General features: G+C 47.7%; 2 protein-coding genes across 2 annotated transcripts; both read left to right on the top strand.

Moving 5' to 3' along the window:
- The first annotated feature begins 4,277 nt into the window (after window positions 1-4,277).
- On the top strand, window positions 4,278-23,541 carry LOC136467478 (probable enoyl-CoA hydratase 2, mitochondrial). The gene is made up of 13 exons (XM_066466194.1): window positions 4,278-4,470; window positions 4,594-4,763; window positions 5,956-6,030; window positions 6,240-6,330; window positions 6,433-6,484; window positions 7,116-7,219; window positions 7,305-7,381; window positions 21,846-21,920; window positions 22,132-22,222; window positions 22,324-22,375; window positions 22,723-22,826; window positions 22,931-23,007; window positions 23,195-23,541. The coding sequence occupies exons 1-13, from the start codon at window positions 4,299-4,301 to the stop codon at window positions 23,369-23,371; spliced, it is 1,317 nt and encodes a 438-aa protein (XP_066322291.1). The 5' UTR covers window positions 4,278-4,298; the 3' UTR covers window positions 23,372-23,541.
- Window positions 7,991-11,213, top strand: LOC136462259 (probable enoyl-CoA hydratase 2, mitochondrial). Its single transcript, XM_066461380.1, has 5 exons — window positions 7,991-8,185; window positions 8,913-9,093; window positions 9,190-9,359; window positions 11,022-11,069; window positions 11,162-11,213. The coding sequence occupies exons 1-4, from the start codon at window positions 7,991-7,993 to the stop codon at window positions 11,043-11,045; spliced, it is 570 nt and encodes a 189-aa protein (XP_066317477.1). The 3' UTR covers window positions 11,046-11,069; window positions 11,162-11,213.
- Window positions 23,542-24,694: the final 1,153 nt, after the last annotated feature.

Raw genomic sequence — 24,694 nt, 5'->3', positions numbered from 1 at the left:
ACCTAGTGGGCTTCGGAGTCAGGGACAACCACCAGCATAGTTTGCTTCACCTACAAAGCAGGTGTCCTAGTGGTTTGCTCTGCCCATGTTAGCCCTACAGTTTGCACCTCTCCAGACAGGCTTCACATCCGGCTCAGACTTCCTCGCTGCTAGTGCTAGAGACTACAGTGTCCAGGAGCCTTGGTGCATCCTTCAGTGAGTTGACAGGGTAACCTACTCCACCATATTTGCATGTCCCAGGTCCTTCTATTGTTGCACCTTATTACCGGGACTACAGAGACGCTCCCTTTAGTCAGTGGCATCATCAGAGCTAGCTGCTCTAGTCATACCTGCATAGTCTACAGTAGCTCCAGTTGTTGATCTGACCCAGACCACTTCAGCGTCGCTTCTAGCTCCAGAGGGTCAGATAGCTCAGTGCTCAAGGTCAGATGATGATGGCACCCAGTTTTCAGCTTGCTCCTCGTACCTCAGCGCCCGACTTGTCCGCTGCAGCCTCGCCGACCGACCCTTAGGTTTTAGTGTTTGACTCCAAAGGGGGAGAGGGATCGAGTATGCTAGACTTAGGGGGAGCTTAGTTTACTTAGACTATCTATTATATTTGGTTTTTATGTGTGATACACTATTATGCATTCGTCGTGTGTTTACTTTTATGCATTAAACTATTTATGTGATAGTGATATCTATGTGATTGTGATATATGACATGTGTGCTCTCTACTTTGAATTATTTACATGTCATATAAGTTGTGCTAAGCTCATTTGCTCTTGCTTTCGCGTTTTACTCCGACGCAAATGAGCTTTGTTACTTGTACTCATGCTTATTTCATATCTTTTGAGTACATCATGTTGGCTTGGGTCATATAAGCTTGCCTAACATTTTTGTTCTGATTGCCAAAAGCTTATATGAACCAAGCATGTTAAAAACCTCATCTCTTTCACATACTCGAGGTAGTATTGTCATCAATCACCAAAAAGGGAGAGATTGAAAGCATCTAGGCCCCAAGTTAGGTTTCGGTGATTAATGACAATACGTGATTACTGTGACTAACGTATGTTTTGCAGAGATAATTAAGTTAGGTCACGGTAATGGAGATCGATTGGGCAATCATGGTGGTCATGCCCCTACGATGGAAATCGTTTTGGTTTTCAAAGGATGGACGACAAGGTTAAGGATGGACTAGTTATAAGTGTCGTTTGAAGTTGAAGAGACACTTAGAGTAGTTTAGGACTTTATTTTTTCTTTGACCGTACTATTAAGGGGGGTATGGATGGGTAGCTTGACCTAGGTGAGTCTAGTGAGTTAAGTGTGGTGCACACTTGCTAAATCTAGCACTAGGTAGCTCCAAAATAGCCCTTAGATCCAATGGAGCAAACTTCATTCATGTATGATCGAGAGTTTGAAGTGAATAGAGGGTCAAATATTGACCGGACGCTGGCTTCGGTGTGATCGGACGCTGGCTCAGGGTCCGGTCAGTTCATTTGACCGAGGTGTTTTTTGTCTAGTGTGACCGGACGCTGAGGGCCAGCGTCCGGTCGACTCCAGTAAGGTTCCAGAGAGGGGAAATCACGACCGGCCGTGTCCGATCAGTGCTGACCGGACACTCGCCAGCGTTCGGTCACACTGTAAACACTGAAGTTCGGGGTGAACTGACCGACGTGTCTGGTCAACATGACCGGAGCGTCCGGTCACCCCGCAGAGGCACATAACGGTTTGTTTTTCAGCCCATATTACAAATACTTCCTCCATTCGTGTGTGGGGACACTTTTACTCATTCCAATAGCTGAGAAACACCTTTGAGAGTGCTAAGAAGAGCAAGGTCCTAGTGAGGTGATTGAGATTTGAGAATCCCAAAGAGAGCCCTTATTAGTGAGATCAAGAGTAGCAAAGTGTGCATCCACCCTTCTCATTAGGCTTGTCGTGGTCAAGTGAGAGTTCGTGCTTGTTACTCTTGGTGATCGCCATCACCTAGACGGCTTGGTGGTGATTGGAGAGCTTGGTGATCATCCGACGGAGCTTGTGGATGACCCAACTCAAGTTGTGAGCGGTTATGGGTGATTCACCGCGATAGAGTGTCGAAGAATCAACCCATAGAGAGCACTTGATCCTTGCGTAGATCAAGGAGGAGCTACACCCTTGCGCGGGTGCTCCAACGAGGACTAGTGGGGAGTGGCGACTCTCTGATACCTCGGCAAAACATCGCCGCGTTCCTCCTTCTCTCTTTACTTCGAGCATTTACTTTGAGCAATTCAATTCTTGTCATTTACATTCCTAGAATTGCCATGCTAGAGTAGGATTAGAACTTAGGGTGCTAAACTTTTGTGCGTTAGATCAATAGAAACACTTTCTAGGCATAAGGGGTTAATTGGGCTAACCGTAGAGTTTATTTATTGCAAAGAAATTTAGAATTAGCCCAATTCACCCTCTCTCTTGGGCATCTTGATCCTTTCAGTGTGCCCGACGGATACCGTCACTATAGCTTACTTTCGGGGTATTTAGTGTCTGGTGGAAGACGAGCGCCTCCGTAAGTGTGCTATTTCGGACGGTTGAGCCGTCCCGCGCCATCACCGGAAGAAGAAGGGGAGGGAGGGGAGGGGCCGGATCCGGCGTGGCGGGAGGAGGGGAGGGAGGGAGGGGCTGGCCACCGACGGGGAAGAAGAAGGGGAGGGAGGGGAGGGGCCGGATCCGGCGCGGCGGGAGGAGGGGAGGGAGGGAGGGGGCGACGGCGGCGGAGGGGGTCTCGCCGGGGCTGGGGCGGGTGCGGGGGACTGGGGATGGGAGGGGTGGGCGGGACGAGGGGGGCTGGGAGGGGATTTTTTCTATTGTGGGTGGGTTTTTTTTCTATTTTTGTTTACTTTGCCGAGTGTTGATTTTAAGACACTCGGCGAACCTTCATTTGCCAAGTGTTTTTTCGTGACACTCGGTAAACCCTCTATTTGCCGAGTGTTTTTTGTTTGACACTCGACAAACTCCCCTCTTTGCCGAGTGTTTTGTTTGCCGAGTGTTTTTAGGATAGCACTCGGCAAAGAATTTGTTTGCTGAGTGCCCGAGAGAATGTACTCGGCAAACATAAAAACACTCGGCAAATTTAAGGTTTCCGAGGGCCGTGAGTACTCTAATCACCAAGCAAATATGTTAACCCATACACGTATACATGCATCAACGGATGTATTTGATTAATGTACTCTGTAATAGCTAGCTTTGTCCCACAAATCATTTTAGCCAATCAAGCAACCTTCTCGTAGGTGCAAGTTCACATAGCATGTATACATATATACCACACGTACCCTACACACGCATCATCTATATATGCACGAAATTATTCCAGGTACCTACATAATGGTGTGCTCACATGCAAATTAAAATACGTGTACTATGAACTCTAAAATATTTGGTAATATTCCACTAGGTATATTCCTTGCATAGGAAGTTAAACTTAGGTTACATTTTTTTCTTTTGCAAGAAATCTCATATATAATACTTGAGTACATGAACTATGATCTATTTAGTTAACTCCATCACTTAGTAGCACAACTAATAACCCATAAAAATATGGGGTATTACATGCACGACATCTGTCAGGGTTACGCACAACGGACTGGACAACACGGGATAAGGCATATGCGTATAGAGATAAGAAGGCATGGGCATTTTAGACCTTTCCACAATATATGTTGCTCTTATTAGTTCCAATTACCTGGTTTTGGTCAAATAGTTGGGTAATAACTTAGAAATTTGGCTAAGAATTAGGTAACCTATTAGCCTATCATGTTTGGATGGACTAAGGCTAATTTTAGCTACTACTTTTCTCTGTTTTTTACACATCACAATTAGGACACGTTTGGATGTTTTGTTGATTACTGTGGTACCTAGTTGGCAAGGTACTTATACAAGCAACTTGTTTAGATGTGCAACAAAATCACCTCAGTGCTTGTGTTTCAAGATTTTTCTCACCAACTTGAGCCAACTAGATAGCTCTCCAGCCAAGGTAACCTCGCCCAACAAGATGAGGGTAGCAGCAAAACTAACACACCTTTAGTTTTATTCTAAGTCAAATATTTCTATTTTTATATAGCTTCTGTTTTATACTTAAATATACGTTATATTTAAATACAATAATAGCACAAAGTATATGAAAAAGACAAAATATCTAATTTGGAACCGATACAGTAGATTCCAGTATTCCACGTGTCTCGTTGTACCTATGCAGCCACCAGCCAGGGCCCACAGACGTCCGACTACTTTGCCCACATCAGAGTCCTAGCAGTGGCACTCCAAGCTCGTTCCCCCGACTGTTCCCAATGCGCAGTCCGCGAGGCCTCCTCGCCGCCTCCGGCTACCTTGCGGGCCGCCACGCTCCGTCGACCTCCGTATCCACCACCACTGGCCATCACTCCCTATTCGCCCGCACCTTCCAAATCCTAGCCCAGCCGGAGCCCGTCCGCCTCCAGAAGCTCCCGGCACCCAACTCCTGTCTGTGAACCTGCCACCTAGAAGCCACTGTCGGCTTTTAAAATTTTCTTTTTTTTTCTTTTTTTTGGTAGCTGTTCTAAAATTCCTCCTTTTGATTATTCTTTGACCTGGGTCCCGGTTCAGGGATCTTAGAGCTGAGGCTGGAGCGGCCGGAGGTCAAGAACGCCATTAATTGGGATGTGATGAGGAGGCTGCGGAGCGCCGTAGAGAAGATTCAGGCCGACACGACGGCGAAGGTCATCCTTGTTGCGAGCTCCGTGCCGGGGGCTTTCTGTGCAGGCGCCGATCTCAAGGTCTGGACTGTTCAGCTTGTTTTAGATGGGTTTAGCCGCTTGGATGTTGGGACACAACAAATGAACACGAGTTTCGATTTCAGTAGAAGACAGGCAAAAGTGGTTTAGGTGCATGTGCGTATTCCAGATCCAGATTAGTTATGATTAAAGAGCAGTTGCGAAATGCTATCAGCAGAGTTGATTGGTGAACTTTGCGCAATGCTGATATTGATGTTCAGAAATATTGTGTCTTAGATTTAATTGTTAAAAAGAAAAGGAATGGTTGGAGTGGTGTGAAGGCTTGGGGAAAAGAATGACTCATGGCTAAGCCAACACATAGAAGAGTCGGTATCTTGAGGTGCGTCTAAGTATACGAGACAAAAGGATGTTTTGATAGACAATTTCTTTTGCAAAGAATGTTTGAAGGACAACTTTAGAAACTCTAGGGTCTATGATTAGTAAAGACTAGAGTGTGTGGCTTAAAGAGAAACAACCATGACCCCTCATATATATGTTGAACTACTATTATTCCACATGTGCCTGTTCGCTTGTTGGTTTCAGCCAGCCAACAGTGTTTTCCTCTCACAATAAACCAGCACCAGCCAGCCCAAACCAGCCCAGAAACCAACCAGTGAACAGGCCGCATTGTATATAATTTTGGTATGCACCAAATAAAGTAATTTATATCAGGAACCAATGGAAATTAATCTAGAAATCTTAGTATTTTGTTTCTTTGATGGCTTTTCTATTTCTGAAACTCTTAACTTTTAACGGTGACTAATTGTTTCTACGATTTCTGATTATTTCCTATGAAACATTATGTATAGCATCCTTGAAATGTTCCTTACAATTTAATCATGGATATGTCCCACAGTCCCACCAAACTCAGGTCGGATGCTTTTGTATCTTTGGGAATTAAGAATTTGTAGCATATCTTTCCTACTAGCAGCTATAAAATGATTGATGTAATCCTTTATTATGTAGTGACATCATAGTACTGCTAAAGGGATCATTTTTGCACACTCCGCTATGACATTGATTTCTCAACCAATTTGTTTGACATATCATAATTGATACAGTAATACTTGCCTCCTTGCCTCTGTCCCTTGTTTTGACCTTTAGATCAGTTCAAGAATAAAGAACATCATATTCACTGTATAATGACTAATGAAACGACAAGGGCCCCATCTCAGAGCAATACTATTGTTAGCAGGAAAGGAGGCTAATGAACTCTTCTGACGTTGGGGAGTATGCTAGATCCTTGAGATCTACATTTTCATCTTTTGAGGTTTGCACCTGGAACTCAAGTTTAATTTGCCCTTTTGCATTTGTAACATTAAATCAACAAAATGGGTAATGGGTAAACATACAACTACGCGCATCTTTATTCAAGTTGCCCCATGACTCATTTTTCTTATCATTGGCCATAGTTATTTGATGTACATATCAGCATATGTTGTTCTCATGGTACTTACAAATCACAGTTTGTTTCAATAGGCACTCCCTATTCCAACAATTGCTGTCATTGAAGGAGCTGCCCTTGGTGGTGGGCTAGAACTGGCTTTGGCATGCGATCTCCGAATATGCGGTGGTGCCTTTGTTCTGGAGTATTACCAAATTCTGTCCATCCTATGGGATAACTATTTCATGTTGTTTTGGATATTGAAATGCGTACCTACATTCTGTGCAGGGGAAAATGCAGAACTTGGACTGCCAGAAACAGGCCTTGCTATTATACCTGGGTATGGAAATAAATAACCTACACTGTGTTTTACTTTTATAGTTTTATATATGATTTTTTCAAGAAAATGTCAAGATGCTCTGAAACAAAATGGCCTGAAATACATAGGGTGTCCCCAGCCTGGTGCAATTTTTTAGTCTTGAATTGGGACGTGATAAATCTAGCCGTAATTGGACGTGATTTCATAGAAAATAAACTGCTGGCTTCAACAGGGGGCTGCTCAGGAAGACTTAGCCAACATTATGCCTGAAGACTGACCTTGTAGTTAACGTAGATTTATTCACTTCTTTGACGTGGCTGTCAAAAGTTTGACACAGACTCAAGCATAAGGAACTTGTAGAAGTAAGCATCTACATCAACTTTAAGTGCCTTGCAAATAGTCGATTTGATATGTTGATGCTGAAAAGGCGAAACCGACAAGCAGGACTTTACATGATATGTTTACTTTTCTAGAATCAAAATTTGATAGTGGTTTTCTTTGTCATGACAGAACTTTCCCACTGCATGGTTTGACTATAGTTATTGTACATGCATTTCTTGATGTACTCAACATTGAAAAGTGCACAGAACCTAACCAAAACTACCAGAGTAATCTGCTTCGGTGAAATAACTTCGTTTGCTGTACTATACAGAGCTGGAGGTACACAACGCCTTCCTAGGATCGTCGGGAGGTCCAGAGCAAAGGAACTGATATTCACTGGCCGCAGATGTGGCGCAGCTGAAGCTGTAATGATGGGTAATGCTAGCCTTGTTAGTTGTTACCTATTTGTACCTACTTATTACTTATTGCAACAACTCTTAACTTGGTGTTTGGGTTTCAGGACTAGCAAACTATTGTGTTCCAGCAGGAGAGGCTTACCAGAAGGCTCTTGACATTGCCTGTGAGATAACTCAGAAGGTAAGGATCATTCTTAATCTGATCTTTTAAAGACAGGAATTTCTTCATGAGTTCAAGCTTCCCATCTAAAATCCACAGTATATATTTGCAACAACAAAAAACACAAAGACAGGAATTTCTTGAGTTCACAACTTCACACTTTCCATCTAAAGATTACATGCCACAGTATATATTTGCAACAAAAAAAAACACAAATGCAAATAATAACAAGTTTCTGCCAGGACCAGTCAACTTGCGTGAACAAATTCATCGGAAATTAATAATAAGTTTTTTTTGAGCAACTGGAAATTAATAATAAGTGAAATAATAGAACTACTTGCGGGGCCTGGTGCAAGCGGTAGAGTCTTATCGTCTGTGACCGGAAGGTCCTGGGTTCGAGTCGCGGTCTTCTCGCATTGCACAGGCGAGAGTAAGGCTTGCTACTGACACAGAGCGGGAGCTCTCTGTGCTGGATACGGCCCTTTTTTTTTCTGCCAGGACCAGTCAACTTGCGTGAACGAATTCATCGGAAATTGGGTTCATTTCATTGAGATCACTGGTCCAGTGGCCTGGCCCCTTAATCCGCTCTGAACTTGGTTCTCGTTCTTCCAGGGTCCCTTGGGGATAAGGATGGCAAAGAAGGCTATCAATGAGGGGACGGAGGTCGCGGACATGACCTCGGCGCTGGCTATCGAAGGGGAGTGCTACGAGCAGCTGCTGCACACGCAGGATCGCCTTGAGGCCCTGGCTGCATTTGCCGAGAAGAGGAAGCCTGTGTACAGCAGGAAAGTAGTATCAGAAAGAATGATGATAATCGTCCTGAGAGTCTGCTACAAAGAGTGACTTCAGCGGGCCGTGTTTAAGGAAGGAATGGTTGTGCACTGGGCCCTGGAATTGCTACAGAAGAGTGAAGAGGCCCAACGGGCAATGTTTAACCTGGTTGTTCAGCTTAGACAGGCCGGGGTGCATGGGCTAACACGGCTCGCGTCACGCTGTACCCGCGGCTGCGCGGTGGTTGGACCGGCTGGTCAGCTAGGCAGCTAGCGGTTCCTGCTAGGACGGAGCTGCTGCTCCGGTTTTCCGCAACGAGGGCAGCTGCAGCTCCGCCTCCGCCTCCGCCCGCCGGCGTGCACGTGCTCGTGCTCATACTCACGTCCTCATGGCCGTGGATCGATCCTCTGGTCCCAACGACGTCTCAGAGATTTGGTTCCATGCGTCCAGCGCGGGGCGCGGGTGAGTGGTGACAGCTCTGAGCTCCTTACAACCGCATCCGCGTTTTCTCATCCGCGAGACGGCGACCGACCGTGATCAGGAGAGTTCAAGGTGGGAGAGCTCAAGAGCTGCTGGGCGAGTATAATATTCGAAGCTGAAAACTCGTGAATCGTGCGTGATCTATCCATACGACCATATCCAAAGATGTGTCCGTTGCGTTGCGTCTGTCTCCTTCCCCTCTCTGCCCATCTCTACTCTACCTGACACCGGCGACACCTCGTAACTGCCCAATCAGTGTCTCAGTATTTACCCGGGTGCGGCTCCTCCGCACCTGGTTCAGTCCAGCTCTCCCAACATGCTCGGCCTCCGGCGCCTCCTCGCTGTCTCCGGCCGGCCACGCGCCGGAAGGTCACCTCCGCCTTCTGCGGCCTCCTCCCACAGCGCCGTCTTCTTTCGCGCCCTCCAAATCCTCGCCCAGCCGGGTCCCGTCCGCCTTCAAAAGCTCTCGGCTCCGGACACCGGTCTGTCTGTACTGAACCCCCCCCCCATCTCAACGAAATTCTGCATTTGTTGCTCGTAGGGATTGTGTTTCCCAGGCCGTGATTCGTTGGCTACAGGGATCGTGGAGCTGAGGCTGGAGCGGCCGGAGGCCAAGAACGCCATAGGGAAGGAGATGCTCCAGGGGCTGCGGAGCGCGATCCAGGAGGTGGAGGCTGACACGGCTGCAAACGTCGTCTTGGTGGCGAGCTCGGTGCCCAAGGTTTTCTGCGCGGGCGCCGATCTCAAGGTATCAGCTGCAGCTGCACTAGCTCTGTTCTGGAAGTTTGATTCTGCTCATTACTCATTAGGATTCCTAGTTGGTGAGTTGTGCTGACACACGGGTAATTTTCAGTGGCAACAATTGCTTATTGCCACTTTAGTTGCTATAGGTCTATCACACATACGCCTTCTTGTTTTCGTTAGACATAGTATTGCAATTTGGATGTCTACTAACACATGCTGACACGGACACTGCCGAAGCTTCACGTAATGTTAGAGGGGCCATTAGTGCTAAAAGAGCTAGGTTACCAATGTTTAAGCATGATTAAGTATAAAACTTCAAAACAATGACCTTTTGGCCTCAATGAAGCTCCGCCAGTGAACACGGATATTTTTGTGAGATTAATCTTGATTGCATTATTCCCCACACTTCCAAGTCATTGCTGATGGACTAGTTGCTCATATTATGTGCAAGGAGAATTGATTATCCAGGGAAGACATTTGTGAAATGTATGTGATAGAAGTTTAGGATCACCTAGTTGTAGATCTAGCGGGTGTATACTTGAATTTAGAACATGGCAAACTCTAGAACATAAGCTAAAGCGAGAAGTAGAGAGAGAGAGGGGGGGTGTGGAGATGCAAACCATCGGCCGCCTTCGAGGAAGACGAGCTGGCCATGGCGGTGCTTGTCGGTGACGTGGTGAAGTCCAGCGGTGAAGACGTGGTAGTAGTGGCGGCGGTGCAGAGGCGGCGGTGGCCGATGGCGGTGCTTCCCGACGCTGGCAGCGCCCTCTCTCTAGATCGGCTAGGGTTAGGATGTAGGTGGGGTGTCTGGCGGCTCAGGTGAGCCTCGTGTCCACCTCTCTTTTTATGGCGCTGTGCGACAGGGGTCCACCAACCATGGAGCGGTTGGGCGCCCCGATCAGGGTGCGGATCCAAGGGCCCAATTGGCCATTAAGCCAATTGGTGGAGATCAATCTAACATTCTCCCCCTTGATCTCACCTTATGACTTAAACTTAATTTAGTTACTTTATCTTGTTCCCACCTTATGACTTAAATTTAACTTACTTACTTTATCTTGTTCCTATTCCATCACAGATCAGTGCATAAAGCGTGCCTCATCGTCATGGTCAGTTGTCATTAGATTAAACAGCTACAATGCACCTCTCTGTTTTAAAATAGATTCTCAACTAGTCCCTCATTATCCAGGAGTCATAGGCTTTCCCTTAAACCCATCCCGACTAAGTGTTCTCTGAACATACTGGATGGTAAGCCTTTTATAAGCGGATCTACAAGCATATTTTCGGTTCTTATATGCTCAAGACTAATTATATGATTCCGGACTTTGTCTTTCACAACATAATACTTTATGTCAATGTGTTTAGCAGCATCACTTGACTTATTGTTGTGAGCATAACATACTGCCGGATTATTATAACAGTATAATTTGAGTGGTTTATGTATGTCGTCTACCACTTTCAATCTGGGCATGAATTTCTTTAGCTAATTCACCTGTCCTGTGGTCTTATAACATGCTACAAACTCGGCATATATTGTGGACGATGTAGTGACGGTTTGCTTTGAACTTTTCCACAATATAGCTCCTCCTGCGAGAGTGAATATGTATTCTGATGTGGACTTTCTGTCATCTCCCGTATAATCAGAATCTGTATACCCCTCTATGTGCAGGGAATCAGATCTTCTGTACGTTAGCATGAGACCCTTCGTACATTGCAGGTAACGCAAAATTTTCTTTACTAATTTTCAGTGTTCTATTCCTAGATTACTCTGATATTTGCCAAGTAACCCGGTAACAAATGCTAAGTCAGGGCGAGTACATACTTGAGCATTCTGTAAACTTTCGACGACTGAACTATATAGAACCGCTTTCATTTGATCGATCTCATATTGCTTCCTGGGACATTAAAATTCCCCATATTTGTCGCCCTTGACTATGGGAGCAGGTGAAGACTTATAATTTTGGATACTGTATTTCTTTAGAACTTTTTCTAAGTATGCCTTTTGTGATAATCCTAAAACCCTATTTTCTCTATCTCGGTGAATCTCTATTTTCTACGACCAACGAGGCTTCACCGAGATCCTTCATATCAAACTTCGAGGACAATAACTTTGTTTCTAGTAGTAGATTAACTTCACTGCTAGCGAGCAAGACGTCATCCACGTACAAGACTAAGAAAATATATTTTTCATTCTTAAACTTTGCATAAACGCAATTGTCCTCTATATTTTTTGAAAACCTAAACTTTCTTATTGTATTATCAAACTTCAAATACCAATATCTTGAAGCTTGTTTTAATCCGTAAATAGATTTCTTCTGGCGACATCCCATGCGTTCTTTTTCTTCCACAACAAAACCTTTCGGTTGTGCCATGTAAATATTTTCCTTCAGATCCCTGTTTAGGAACGCCGTCTTTACATCCATCTGATGTAATTCTAAATCATAATGTGCTACAAGCGCTAATATGATTATAAAAGAATCCTTACATGAGACTAGAGAAAATGTCTCATTGTAATCTAGGCCTTCTCTTTGCGTGAAATCTTTCGCCACAAGTCGCGCTTTAAACCTTTTTATATTCCCTTTGGAGTCATGTTTAGTTTTGTAAACCTATTTACAGCCTACTATCTTGGATCCTTTAGGAATTGTTTCTAAGTCCAAAACACCGTTGGTTTTTCTTGATTTCATTTCATCTTCCATGGCTTCTAGGCCACTTGGATGAGTGGACGCTTCTCATGACTTCTTCAAACGAGGTGGGATCACCCTCCATTTGAAATTTCTCACATTCATAAACTTCGTAGTCATCATGAATGACTGATCTTCTGACTCTTTGAGACCTTTTAGGGACCTCGTTAGATGACGCTTGTTCTATATGAGGCTGTTGTTACTCTCATGTGTGACAACGGGTTCTAGGGGATCTTGAAGGACATGTTCCTCATGTTCATTCATTGTTGCCACAGGAGAACTAACAACAGGTGTTGTTACTACAGTGTCTCGCACTGTTGGTACAACAACCACAGGTAACGTGAAGAATGCCTTCTGAACCATAGGAGTGGGCACACATTCTCGCTTCTGTTCAAAACTAATTTCTCGCGCTACCATGCTTCCCTTGATCATATCATCCTCCAAGAAGACATCATTTCTTGTTTCTATAAACTTCGTTTGTCTGTCAGGACAATAGAAACGATAACCTTTTGACTTTTGTGGATAGCCAATGAAATAGCAACTGACTGTCTTAGAGTTTAACTTCTCTATGTTTGAGTTAAAAACTTTTGCCTCAGCTGGACAACCCCACACACGTAAATAGTTAAATGAGGGTTTCTTTCCTGTTCACAACTCATACGGTGTTTTGGGTACCGATTTGCTTGGCACTCGATTAAGAATATGAATGTCGGTTTTTAACGCCTCCATCCATAAACTTATCGGTAGGGTAGAGTAACTTATCATTCTTCTCACCATATCCATTAAAGTACGATTGCGTCTTTCAGCTACTCCATTCTGCTGAGGCTCGCCCGGTGTAGAATACTGAGCTACTATGTCATTTTTCTGTAAGAACCTTACAAAGGGTTCAGGAACTTGGCCATATGGGGTTTGTCGACCGTAGTATTCTCTCCCACGGCCGGACCTTACTATCTTAATCTTTAAGTTGTGCTGATTTTCTACTTCAACCTTAAATATCTTAAATTTATTCAACGCTTCCGATATTTCCTTAATTGGATAAATATAGCCAAAACGAGAATAATCATCTGTGAATGTTATAAATGAATCATAATAATCCACACTTTTCACAGGAAAAGGACCACAAATGTCTGTGTGAACTATTTCTAAAATTCTTGCGCTTCGTTTGGCATCTTTGTTTATTTTCTTAACGTACTTTTCTTTTATACAATCTATGCATTGTTCTAAATCTGAAAATTCTAAAGGCGGAAGAATTGATTTCTTAATCAATAGCTTTATTCTCCCCCTCGAAATATGGTCTAAACGACAGTGCCATAATTTCGATGATGTATCATGAACTCTCTTCCGCTTATTGCTTGTATTCATAGACGAGGAGACATTCTCATGCTCAATGCTCACATCATTCATATTCTCAGAAAATGATAATAAATAAAGCTTGTCTTGTCGGAAGGCAAGACCAACACACTTATTATTTTACACAATCCGACATTTGCCATTAACAAAATGACAATCCATCATCGTCTAATTTTGAAACACTTATCAAGTTTCTACGCAAAGAGGGTACATAAAGAGTATCTGAAAACTGAAGTATAAAACCATCATCTAATTCTAGCGAGAGATCTCCAATGGCTTCAACTTCAGCTTCAACCCTATTTGCAACTTTAATTCTTTTTTCTCCTCTTTGCAGGGTCCTCCTCGTACGGAATCCCTATAATGAATTTGCAACATTAACAGTTGCACCTGAATCAATCCACCAAGTAGATTTTGCATAACTTAAATATAAGGATTGATCTATGAATGTAATGAAATCCTCATTTCTCTTCAGAATGCTCTTCAGGAAGTCTGGACAATCCCTCTGGTAATGTCCATGCTTCTTGCACCATTTACATTGATTCTTCTCAATTTGAATATTGTTGTTCTTCTAATGGTGGTCATTCTGAGGGGCTTTTTCTTGAGATTTGGCATTCTTATTGAAGTTCTTCTTCTTGTTGTCCTTCACAAGGTTAGCAGAGTCACCCTGTGAGCTTTTCAGCCTCTCCTTTTCTTGAACACACATTGCAATGAGCTTCTCTATATCCCATTTGTCGGGCTGCATGTTGTACAACAACAACAACAAAGCCTTTAAGTCCCAAACAAGTTGGGGTCGGGCTGCATGTTGTAATTATCAACAAAAGTTTCGTATTCCTTAGGCAAGGAAGCAAAAACCAAATGAATCAGAAACTCATCCTTGAGCCCCAAATCCATTGACTTCAGCTTCGAAGCCGTGTTGCTCATCTTCAGTACGTGCTCTCTGATACCGCCACCAGTGTATTTCTCATTGAAGAATTTTTTGATCAAAGTACTGGCATAAGCCTTTGAAGAGCCAGTGAACTGACTCTTCACTTTCTTAAGATACTCTATGGCGGTATCACAATCTAGGATAGACCCCTTATAGCATCTGAAATTGTGGACTTATCCACCATCAAGCACTTGCGGTTTGAAATGTCTCATTTCTTGAGTTCGAGATCATATTTTATCCGCACTTCTGCATGATCTCGCTGCCGAGCAGTGAAATCAGCATCAGACTCATTTTCTTCTCACACTGGGTCCACTAGCTCAGTAGGACACGAAGAGGTAAGCGCTAGGTCATTTTCAGACAGCGCAAGTGCTAGTTCATACTTCTCTCGCCATACCCTATAGTTGCCCCCTTCAAGAGGTGGTATGTGCGAGATAAATGCTATTGGGTTGAGTCCTGAAAAACACCGTCAGAGATAGTGAGAAAATATATCATAACAATTACATGCCTTAATTTAACGTTGATCAAAATTAAAACATACAACTTTCTTATACACTAATTCTACATCACCGTTGGGCAGAAATAGAAATAATGCATGGAAAAACTTATGAATAATCATTATAATATTACTATTATCAACGTTGGTAAGAAAAATAACAATATTATAATTTACTGAATAAAATTCAACTGCTCGTCAAATTAAATTCTGCCGTTGGTTCGAATTTAATTAGAAGATAATAAACTTTAACATCGCAGCGGAAACATGGAAAAGTTTTTTATCTACTTTTCAGAAGCACTCATCTGCTCTCTGAAAAAAAATATCCTGTTAGGTCTAATTTTGATAGAGATTTAAACTAGTAAAAAATCATCAAAATTTGCTTCTGAAAAATAAAAAACAAAAACAAAAACGAAAAAGTTACTGTGCAACTTGGGCCGAAACTGCTTGCGCGTTGCGCACTGTCGCGGCCCAGCAGCGAATTCGGCCTGCGGCGGCGGCTCGCGCCCACGCTCCCCCGTGCCCAGGCCACAACCTGAGCCTGGGCCGGGATTTCACTCGCCCGCCTGGGCTGTATCCGGCCCGATGGCTCTCAGCCGTTCATCGCGATCGGACGGTTGTTCGTCGTTCTCGGCGGATCAAAACGCCCGCGGTCGTCTGTCGCCCGAAACCCTAGCTCATTTCCATCTTCCCGCGTGCCAGCGAGGCGGCGGCGGGTCCTTCTTCCCGCGCGTGGCAGTGTCAACGGTGGTGAAGAAACCAGGTAGATTCCTCCACCTCTCTGTCTGTTTCCCTTCTAGGGTTAGGGTTAGGGTTTGGGGTCTTGTGTGGGGTTTCAATCCGATTCGAATCGAGTCCCTTCCTTCTGTTTTCTTCGTGATTTCTACCCCAAGGACTAGATCTACATCTAGACCAGGCGACTGATACCATTGATAGAAGTTTAGGATCACCTAGTTGTAGATCTAGCAGGTGTATACTTGAATTTAGAACATGACAAACCCTATAACATAAGCTAAAGCGAGAAGCAGAGAGAGAGAGAGGGTGCGAAGATGCAAACCATCGGCCGCCTTCGAGGAAGACGAGCTGGCCATGGCGGTGCTTGTCGGTGACGTGGTGAAGTCCGACGGTGAAGACGCGGTTGCAGTGGCGGCGGCGCAAAGGCGGCGGTGGCCGGTGGCGGTGCTTCCCGTCGCTGGCAGCGCCCTCTCTCTAGATCGGCTAGGGTTAGGATGTAGGTGGGGTGTCTGGCGGCTCAGGTGAATCTCGTGCCTTGTGCCCCGGCCCCCACCTCACTTTTTATAGCGCTGTACGACGGGGGCCCACCAACCATGGAGCGGTCGGGCGCCCCGATCAGGGCGTGGATCCAAGGGCCCAATTGGTGGAGATCAATCGTATGATCATTTTGATTTCAAAGAAAGAAGGAAATGATTGTAGGTGAAAAACTTTGGCTTGTTGAGTTTCTAGAGCACATAGAGGACTTTGGTATTCAAATGGTGAAACGGATATCAGAAAAAAAAAGTATATAAAAAATTAGGAACATTTTTTCATATTTTTATTGATAAATTGAGAAAAAAAACAGAGTCAACAGGTCAGACTTATGCTCTATCAATAGGATGATTGGTGATGAACTCCAAAGTTAGCATAAATGTACTACATTTGGAGTAATTTAAGTGGCTATGTCTCTTTGTGCACTGTTTACGGTCTTTCTTTATGAAGAATTTTGTTTGATTTGCTATTCAAGTGCTGTCCATTTGTTTATATTTGACCTTTGTATATCAGTTATAAAACTACACCATGTATCCTTTTTACAGAAAATGACAGATGCAATGTCAAGGGCGTCGGGCCCTAGGGTAGCAGGACCTCGGCTACGGAGTTCGTAGCCATCGGCCGTCTTCTCCGGCGAGGGTGAGTCCCCTGCCGCAGGCTTGAGAGAGTTTCGAGAGAGAGATGTATTTGGGAAATCTGATATTGCTTGCCTTTTCTGAGTTCACGTACATGCATAAATAGCCTTGGAGGCTAACCGACTAGAAGCTAAATTCCCTAACCGACTTGGACTATTCCTATCTTTATCCAAAACCGACTCAATCTATCTACGCGTGCTCAGCCAGAGGCCGCAGCCTGGGCCCTGTGTCGCCCGGCCGGACTCCCGCGCGCGCAGCGCGCTCTGCCGCGCGACGGACGTCGCGGGCCCTATGGCGCCTCACGTACTGGTGCCCGTACATGACATCTCTCCCCCCCCCCTCGAGAGGCAGCTCGTCCTCGAGCTGGAATGTCGGAAACTTGGTGATGAACGCATCAACATCTTCCCATGTTGCGTAGGCAGCCGTCTCTCCTTTCCACTGTATCAAGACTTGACGTACACTACGGGCCAAGCGGGTCCGGACAGCACGCGCAGGCTCTGGAGTCACGGCACCATGGTGGAGGGCTGGTAGTGGTGGAGGAGCCGTTGGTGGAGGCCCGTGAAACTTCTTGAGGACACCGACATGGAACACATCGTGAATGCGAGCTCCCGCAGGCAAGTTGAGGTGAACGGCGACGTTGTTGATGAGCTCGGTGATGCGATACGGCCCGTAGTATTTGGGCTTCAGCTTGCCGGTGCTAGAGGCGGGCAGGGAAGCGACCGGGCGGTGTCGGAGGCGAAGGAGCCAATCGCCCACCGCGTAGGAGACGTCGCGGTGCGTCCGGTCGTAGTGGTGCTTCTGGACCTGCTGCGCCTGTTCGAGGCGATGATGCACATCCGCCAAGAACTCGTCACGGTCGGTGATGGTGCGGGCCACAGCCGCCACCCTGGTGTCCCCCGGCTCATAAGACCGGATCGACGGAGGGTCACGCCCATAGACAACCCGGAACGGGGTGTCCTGGAGAGAGCTTTGGTAGGCGGTGTTGAAGACGTACTCCGCCCACGGAAGCCACTGAAGCCATTGGCGCGGCCGGTCGCCAGTGAGGCAGCGCAGGTACATGGTGATGACGCGGTTGGCCGCCTCGGACTGCCCGTTGGACTGTGGATGGAACGCCGATGCCATGTGCAATTTGGTGCCCATCAACCGCATCAGCTCACGCCAGAACTTGGAGGTGAAGACTGGGTCGCGGTCAGACACCATGGACTGCGGCACCCCATGGAGACGGACGATGTCGGCGAAGAAGGCCTGTACCACGGACTCAGATGAGTAGGGGTGGGACAGCACGATGAAGTGGCCGTATTTGCTGAATCGATCCACCACGGTCAGGATGACCGACTTGCCGCGAACTCGAGGAAGTGCTTCAATGAAATCAAGCGCCACATCCGTCCAGACCCCCTGCAGCACAGGCAGAGGAAGCAGCAGCCCCGCCGGGTGCAAATGCTCGGACTTATAGCGCTGACAAGTGGCGCACCCCTTGACAAAATCCTGCACAACTTGTTTCATATTAGGAAAATGGAAGTCCCGGCGTAGTCGATGCAGCGTGCGCTGTACTCCCTCATGGCCCTCAGCATGGACGGCCTCCAAAATCTCATGTAGCAACGGGGAGGCCGGCGGAATGTACAAGCGGCCCGCGTACTGCAGCATGCCGTCGACAATAGCCCAAGGGGTTGTGCGTACGCCCGCTAGCATGTCATCCCGGATGGCGACGATGGCTGGGTCCGCTAGCTGGCCGTGGCGAAGATGGTCGACGAAGTCGAACCGGGGCGCTGAGAGAGCCAGAATGGCGCCCTCCTCCAGAGTGTCGCGGCGGGATAGAGCGTCCGCCACCACGTTCGTCGTTCCAGGCTTATATTCGACGGTAAAGTCGAAGCCCAAGAGCTTGCTCACCCAATGGTGCTGCGGAATCGTCGCCAACCGCTGATCCAGCAGATACTTGAGACTGTAGTGGTCTGTCTTGACGAGAAAGGAGCACCCCCATAGGTACGGTCGCCAGTGCCTGACCGCATGGACAAGGCCGATGAGCTCACGCTCGTAGGCGGCCAGTGCCCGGTGGCGAGGAGCGATGGCGCGGCTGAAGAATGCGATTGGGTGGCCGGCCTGGACCAGCACTGCCCCAAAACCATGGGACGAGGCGTCGCACTCGACGACGAACAGCTTGGAGAAGTCCGGCATGGCGAGGACGGGAGCCGAGGTGACCGCGGCTTTGAGAGCGGCGAATGCCGCGGTAGCTGCCTCGGTCCAGGCGAAGCCGTCCTTTTTGAGGAGGGTGGTGAGCGGGGCGGCCACCGTGCCGTAGTTGTGGACGAACTTGCGGTAATAACCCGCCAAGCTGAGGAACCCACGCACCACACGCACCGAGCGCGGAGTGGGCCAGTCGCGGATGGTCTGCACCTTGGCCGGATCCATGGCGACGCCGTCCTTGGAGATGATGTGGCCGAGGTAGGAGACCGACGCCGCGCCGAACGCACACTTTTTGCGGTTGAGGAAGAGCTGGTGGCGATGAAGCTCAGAGAAAACGGCGCGGAGGTGCCGAAGGTGGTCTGCCCATGGCGCACTGTAGATCAAAATGTCGTCAAAAAACACAGGGACGAAACGGCGAAGAAACGGCCGCAGGACGTCATTCATCAATGCCTGAAACGTCGTCGGGGCGTTGCAAAGCCCAAATGGCATCACCAGGAACTCGTACAGCCCATCATGGGTGCGGAACGCGGTCATGTGCACGTCTTCGGGGCGCATCCGCACCTGATGGTACCCCGAACGCAAGTCGAGCTTGGAGAAGAAGTGGGCGCCGTGTAGCTCGTCGAGGAGCTCGTCGACGACGGGGATCGGGAACGCGTCCTTGATGGTGAGCGCGTTCAAGGCCCTGTAGTCGACGCAGAAACGCCATGATCCATCTAGCTTCTTGACGAGGAGGACCGGTGAAGAGAACGCCGAATCGCTACGGCGGACGATGCCCAGCTCCAGCATCGACGCACATTGACGCTCCAACTCGTCTTTGTGCGCCGCAGGGTACCGATATGGCCGGACCGCCACCGGTGTCGCGCCCGGCTTGAGGGTGATGCGGTGGTCGTGGGTGCGCCTCGGAGGAAGGCCCTGGGGCTCGGCGAAGACGACCCCAAAAGCCCCCAGGAGCGCGTCCAGCAGGGGCTCCCCAGCGGCCGTGGCGTCGTTGGCGACCGTGGGACTCGCCGTTGTGGCGCTTAAGGACGGCGGTGCGGGCGCCGGAACGCCAGACCAGCAGATGGAACGCCCCTGGTGCTGGAACTGCAGGGTGCGTGCTGCGACGTCCCAAACGACGGGGCCCAAGGTGGCGAGCCACTGTGTCCCGAGGACGAGGTCGAAGCCCGCCAACGGCATGACGTAAAGGTCGACGTGGAACGTCACGCCGTTGATGGTGATGGAGGCGTCGCGGATGACCCCTGGGCAGGCGATCTGCTCGCCGTTAGCCACCCGAGCCGTGAGCCGGGGCTGTGACCGAACGGACAGCCTGGAGCGGCGTGCTGCATCTTCGCCGATGAAGTTGTGGGTGGAGCCTGTGTCGAGCAGCGCGACGAGAGTAGTGGCGCCTACCGCGGCATGGACTTGCATCGTGTCGCAGCCTGGTAAGCCTGCCACCGCATGCAGGGAGAAAACCGGTGCCTCCAGTGCCTGGTCGGCGTCCTCCTTGTCGGCGTCGGAGAGCTCGACTCCCCCGATGAAGAAGAGGCGCCGGCAGACGCGGTTGTGACCCCGAAATTACTTCTCGTCGCAATTGAAACACAGCCCAAGGCGGCGTCGTTCATCCTGTTCCGCCACCGTGAGGCGTTTCACTGGAGCCCCTTCTGCGCGGCCCGGTGGTTGCGCAGTCTTGTCAGCAGGGGCGGGCAGGACCGGCCGTGGGGCTGGTGCTGGCAGCAGCCCGCGCTGAGCAGACCGGGCAGGGGCTGGTGCCGGCCTGTCGAGCTCCATCAACTCCACTTGGCGTGCCAGGCTCATGGCGGCCGCGAGCGACTGCGGGTTATGAATCCGCACCGCGTGGCTCAGCGGCGGCAGGAGTCCTCCAGTGAAGAGCTGTACACGCTGGGCTTCATCCAGTGGATCGGCGCGTGGAAGAAGGGCCTGGAAGCGATTCTGGTACTCTTCGACGGAGCTCGTGCGCCTGCACTCAGAGAGCTCGAAAAGCGGCGCTGAGCGCAGGGGCGGCCCAAAACGCAGGTGGAGGAGGTCCTTGAAGCGGCTCCACCGGGGAGTGCCCTCGTCCGCCTGGACTTGGATGTACCACAATTGGGCGATGTCCTCCAGATTATACGAAGCCATCCAGACTTTTTCCTCCATGATGCGTTGCTGATGGAAGTACGACTCGCATCGATTGACGAAGATCAGCGGATCGGTCTTGCCATCGTAGCATGGAAAATCCAGCTTTTGAAATCGCGGCGGCCGGTCGTTGTGGTGCTGTCCATCACCGCCCGGTCCCGGACCTGACGACGAAGAGGACTTCTCCTTATCCTTCTTCAACGTCGCGACGTCATCCTGCAGGGAGGTGATCGTGCTGGAGAGGCCCGCGATCAGCTTGGCGAGGTCGGCATTGGAAGGTTCCGCCATGAGGGTTGGCGGCGCAGCGGCTGGAGGTGACGGTGTGGTTGCAGATGGCGCAGGCGCAACGGCTAGGGCTGGTGCGGCTGTAGGTGGATCAGCGGAGCGGAAAGAGGAGGATCGTGACCGTGATACCAGGTTGTCAAGGGCGTCGGGCCCTAGGGTAGCAGGACCTTGGCTACGGAGTTCGTAGCCGTCGGCCGTCTTCTCCGGCGAGGGTGAGTCCCCTGCCGCAGGCTTGAGAGAATTTCGGGAGAGAGATGTATTTGGGAAATTTGATATTGCTTGCCTTTTCTGAGTTCACGTACATGCATAAATAGTTTTGGAGGCTAACCGACTAGAAGCTAAATTCCCTAACCGACTTGGACTATTCCTATCTTTATCCAAAACCGACTCAATCTATCTACGCGTGCTCAGCCAGAGGCCGCAGCCTGGGCCCTGTGTCGCCCGGCCGGACTCCCGCGCGCGCAGTGCGCTCTGCTGCGCGACGGACGTCGCGGGCCCTATGGCGCCTCACGTACTGGTGCCCGTACATGACATGCAATGATGTACTGCATGTCTTTTATGTTGACAGGAAAGGAGATTGATGGGCCCTACTGAAGTTCGGGACTTCGTTAATTCCTTAAGGTCTACATTTTCATCCTTCGAGGTTTGTTGCGAAATAACAATATATTCTTCTATACTATACAGTTGCTCTCAGATTTTTAGAAAATTAGGAAATCCATGGTGATGAAAAGTGAAACTTTAGATAAAGTTACCCAACCAATGTTCATGTCATATGCATTCTCAATTGCATTTTAACTGACAGGTGTTGCATAAATCCTCCAATAGATGTAAATTTTTGTATCATGTTTAAGCAGGCACTGTCTATTCCTACAATTGCTGTTGTCGAAGGGGTTGCTTTCGGTGGCGGGTTAGAATTGGCTCTGTCATGTGATCTTCGTATATGTGGTAGTGATTTTAATCTGCATCAATCTTATGCTTATGGAAACAGATTTTGCTCATTTCTTTCACCAAATGAATCTTTTTTTTTCTTGTCAAAATGATGCAAGGCGAGGATGCAAAATTCAGTTTGCCAGAGACTGGCCTTGCTATTATTCCAGGGTATGTCACCAAGTCTGTTCTTTACTTTGTAAGCTCTTTTTTTTTACATGCTGTTGATGTTTTCTCTCAAATGAAGTTGGAACTGCAGTAGCCATGTGAATTTAATTATAGCTACAAGTCAAACCTGTTCCTGCTATACAATTTTTTGCCTTAATGCATGCATTCCACCCTTCATAACATTGTTAAAAATTTCAGCCTTGATTCTGATTTTCTTGAAACATAAAGGCTGTTGTATTGATCATTATACTTGAGTGGCATATCACAGTGAAATTACCTTGAGAATTATTTGGAGGTCCAGTTTCAAATGATATTTTCAGCTCTTGACGTCCATTTGATACAATATACAGTGCTGGAGGAACACAGCGCCTTCCTAGGATTGTTGGAAGGTCAAGAGCAAAGGAACTAATATTCACTGGTCGCAGATTTGATGCAGTGGAATCTGTAACTATGGGTCAGTTTAACATCTTTAGATTTGCTTCCTGCTGTTATGACTTCTTATTCCTCAAGGACACCTTTTATCACTTCTTAGAAGGGTTATGTATGCTCACATGGCAGGAGTAGTAAACTACTGTGTTCCTGCCGGCGAGGCTTATCAAAAGGCTCTTGAACTTGCGCGGGAGATAAACCAGAAAGTAAGAAACCGCTGAACAGACTACATGCTTTATTTGGCAGAAGAATCAGCAGAGTTATTGCCATCTGAGAATTCCCAGCAGATACTTTCTTTGTCTGTGTTCGTTAATTTGCTTCAATTGATTCATGCTTGTCGCAAGATCACTGCCCCGTCATTGTAAATATTATGAGCTTGGTTCTATATTTCAGGGCCCGGTAGCGGTAAAAATGGCTAAGAAGGCCATCAATCAAGGGGCAGAGGTAGACATGCCCTCGGCATTGGCTGTTGAAGAAGAATGCTACGAGCAAGTCCTGCACACTCAGGATCGTCTTGAAGGTCTAGCCGCATTTGCCGAGAAAAGAAAGCCTGTATATAAAGGGAAGTAGGGCTGTAGATGGTCTCAGATTCATAATAGAAGGTCACATTAACATGCCATCCCAATAATATTGGCATGATTGCATGATATGTGCAAATTCATGTATTTCTCTGTAACTTTCAGAAAATAAGATGCATCTGGTCTGCTACCTACGTATTTTGAAGTGAATTGGACTTAAGATAGACAGATTAGACCAGATTCTCCTGGGCTGAATGCAGTCCATTTCCCCTACAAATGTGAGATCTGAGTTGGATCTCAATCTCATACTCTCTAATCACTACTGATCAAAACAAGCCATCCCGCTGTGAGATTGTCCAAATTAGCATCGAGCTAATGCTTAATACTAGTTTGTAGATTGTCCAAATTAGCATCGAGCTAATGCTTAATACTAGTTTGTAGCATTAACATGGAGTTACCCAATAGAAATCGCTGGGACCCGGAGGTCCAATGGGATATGATTTCATTGGACGGTACCGAATGGCCCACCAGAAATACATCGCACTCCCATTGTATCCCTACAGTCCTTCCCCGTCTACCCCGCACGCGTACCCCATCCCCGTCCGCCTCGTCTCGCCCCGCGCCCACCGTTCCTTCCCCCTGACCCCTCCTCTCTCTCCGCGCGGGAGGGACCCAGGAGCCAGGATGAGGACGAGCACACCCCGTCCGTAGGACCTTAGGCACGCTGCACGCCCCATCCGTCGGCCTCCAGCTCGTCGCGCCCCTTCCCACGTGCTCGAGTCGTGCCCCAATGATTCTATGAACATACCTCTAAAATACGAAACACTTGCAACATGAAACACTTGAATACAACATACGTCCGAAAGCACATGAAACATTTGGAACATACACTTGCAACATATGTGTGAAACATATGCAACATCCAGATAAAAACACTTGCAATATGAAAACACTTATTGCAACATAAGACTGAAACAGCTGAAACATTTCGAACATACTCTTGCAACATATGTGAACCATATACAACATCCAAATAAAATACGCTTACAACATACGTTTAAAACAGATGAAATATTTTGAACAAACACTTGCAACATGCCTCTGAAAAACTTGCAACATGCCTATGGATCACTTTGCAACATATGCAACATTCCGATCTACTTTTGCAGCATATCTTTAGGACATCTGAAATACTTGAAACATACGTTTGCAACATGTCAGACGTGACACTCTAGTGGGAGACGACCACCATGTCAGGCGCGTTGAGGAACTCGATAATCGCCTCGATAGGCAGGATCGAGGCTGGGAGGTGGCGGAGCGAAGAGCACCATGGGCTTGGTTGTCGCGAGCTTCTTCCGCTGGGGCACAGGGGCGC

Source organism: Miscanthus floridulus, chromosome 7, assembly GCF_019320115.1.
Source record: "Miscanthus floridulus cultivar M001 chromosome 7, ASM1932011v1, whole genome shotgun sequence".
In the NCBI taxonomy this organism is placed as follows: Eukaryota; Viridiplantae; Streptophyta; class Magnoliopsida; order Poales; family Poaceae; genus Miscanthus; species Miscanthus floridulus.
This window is presented reverse-complemented; position numbering and strand designations above follow the sequence as displayed.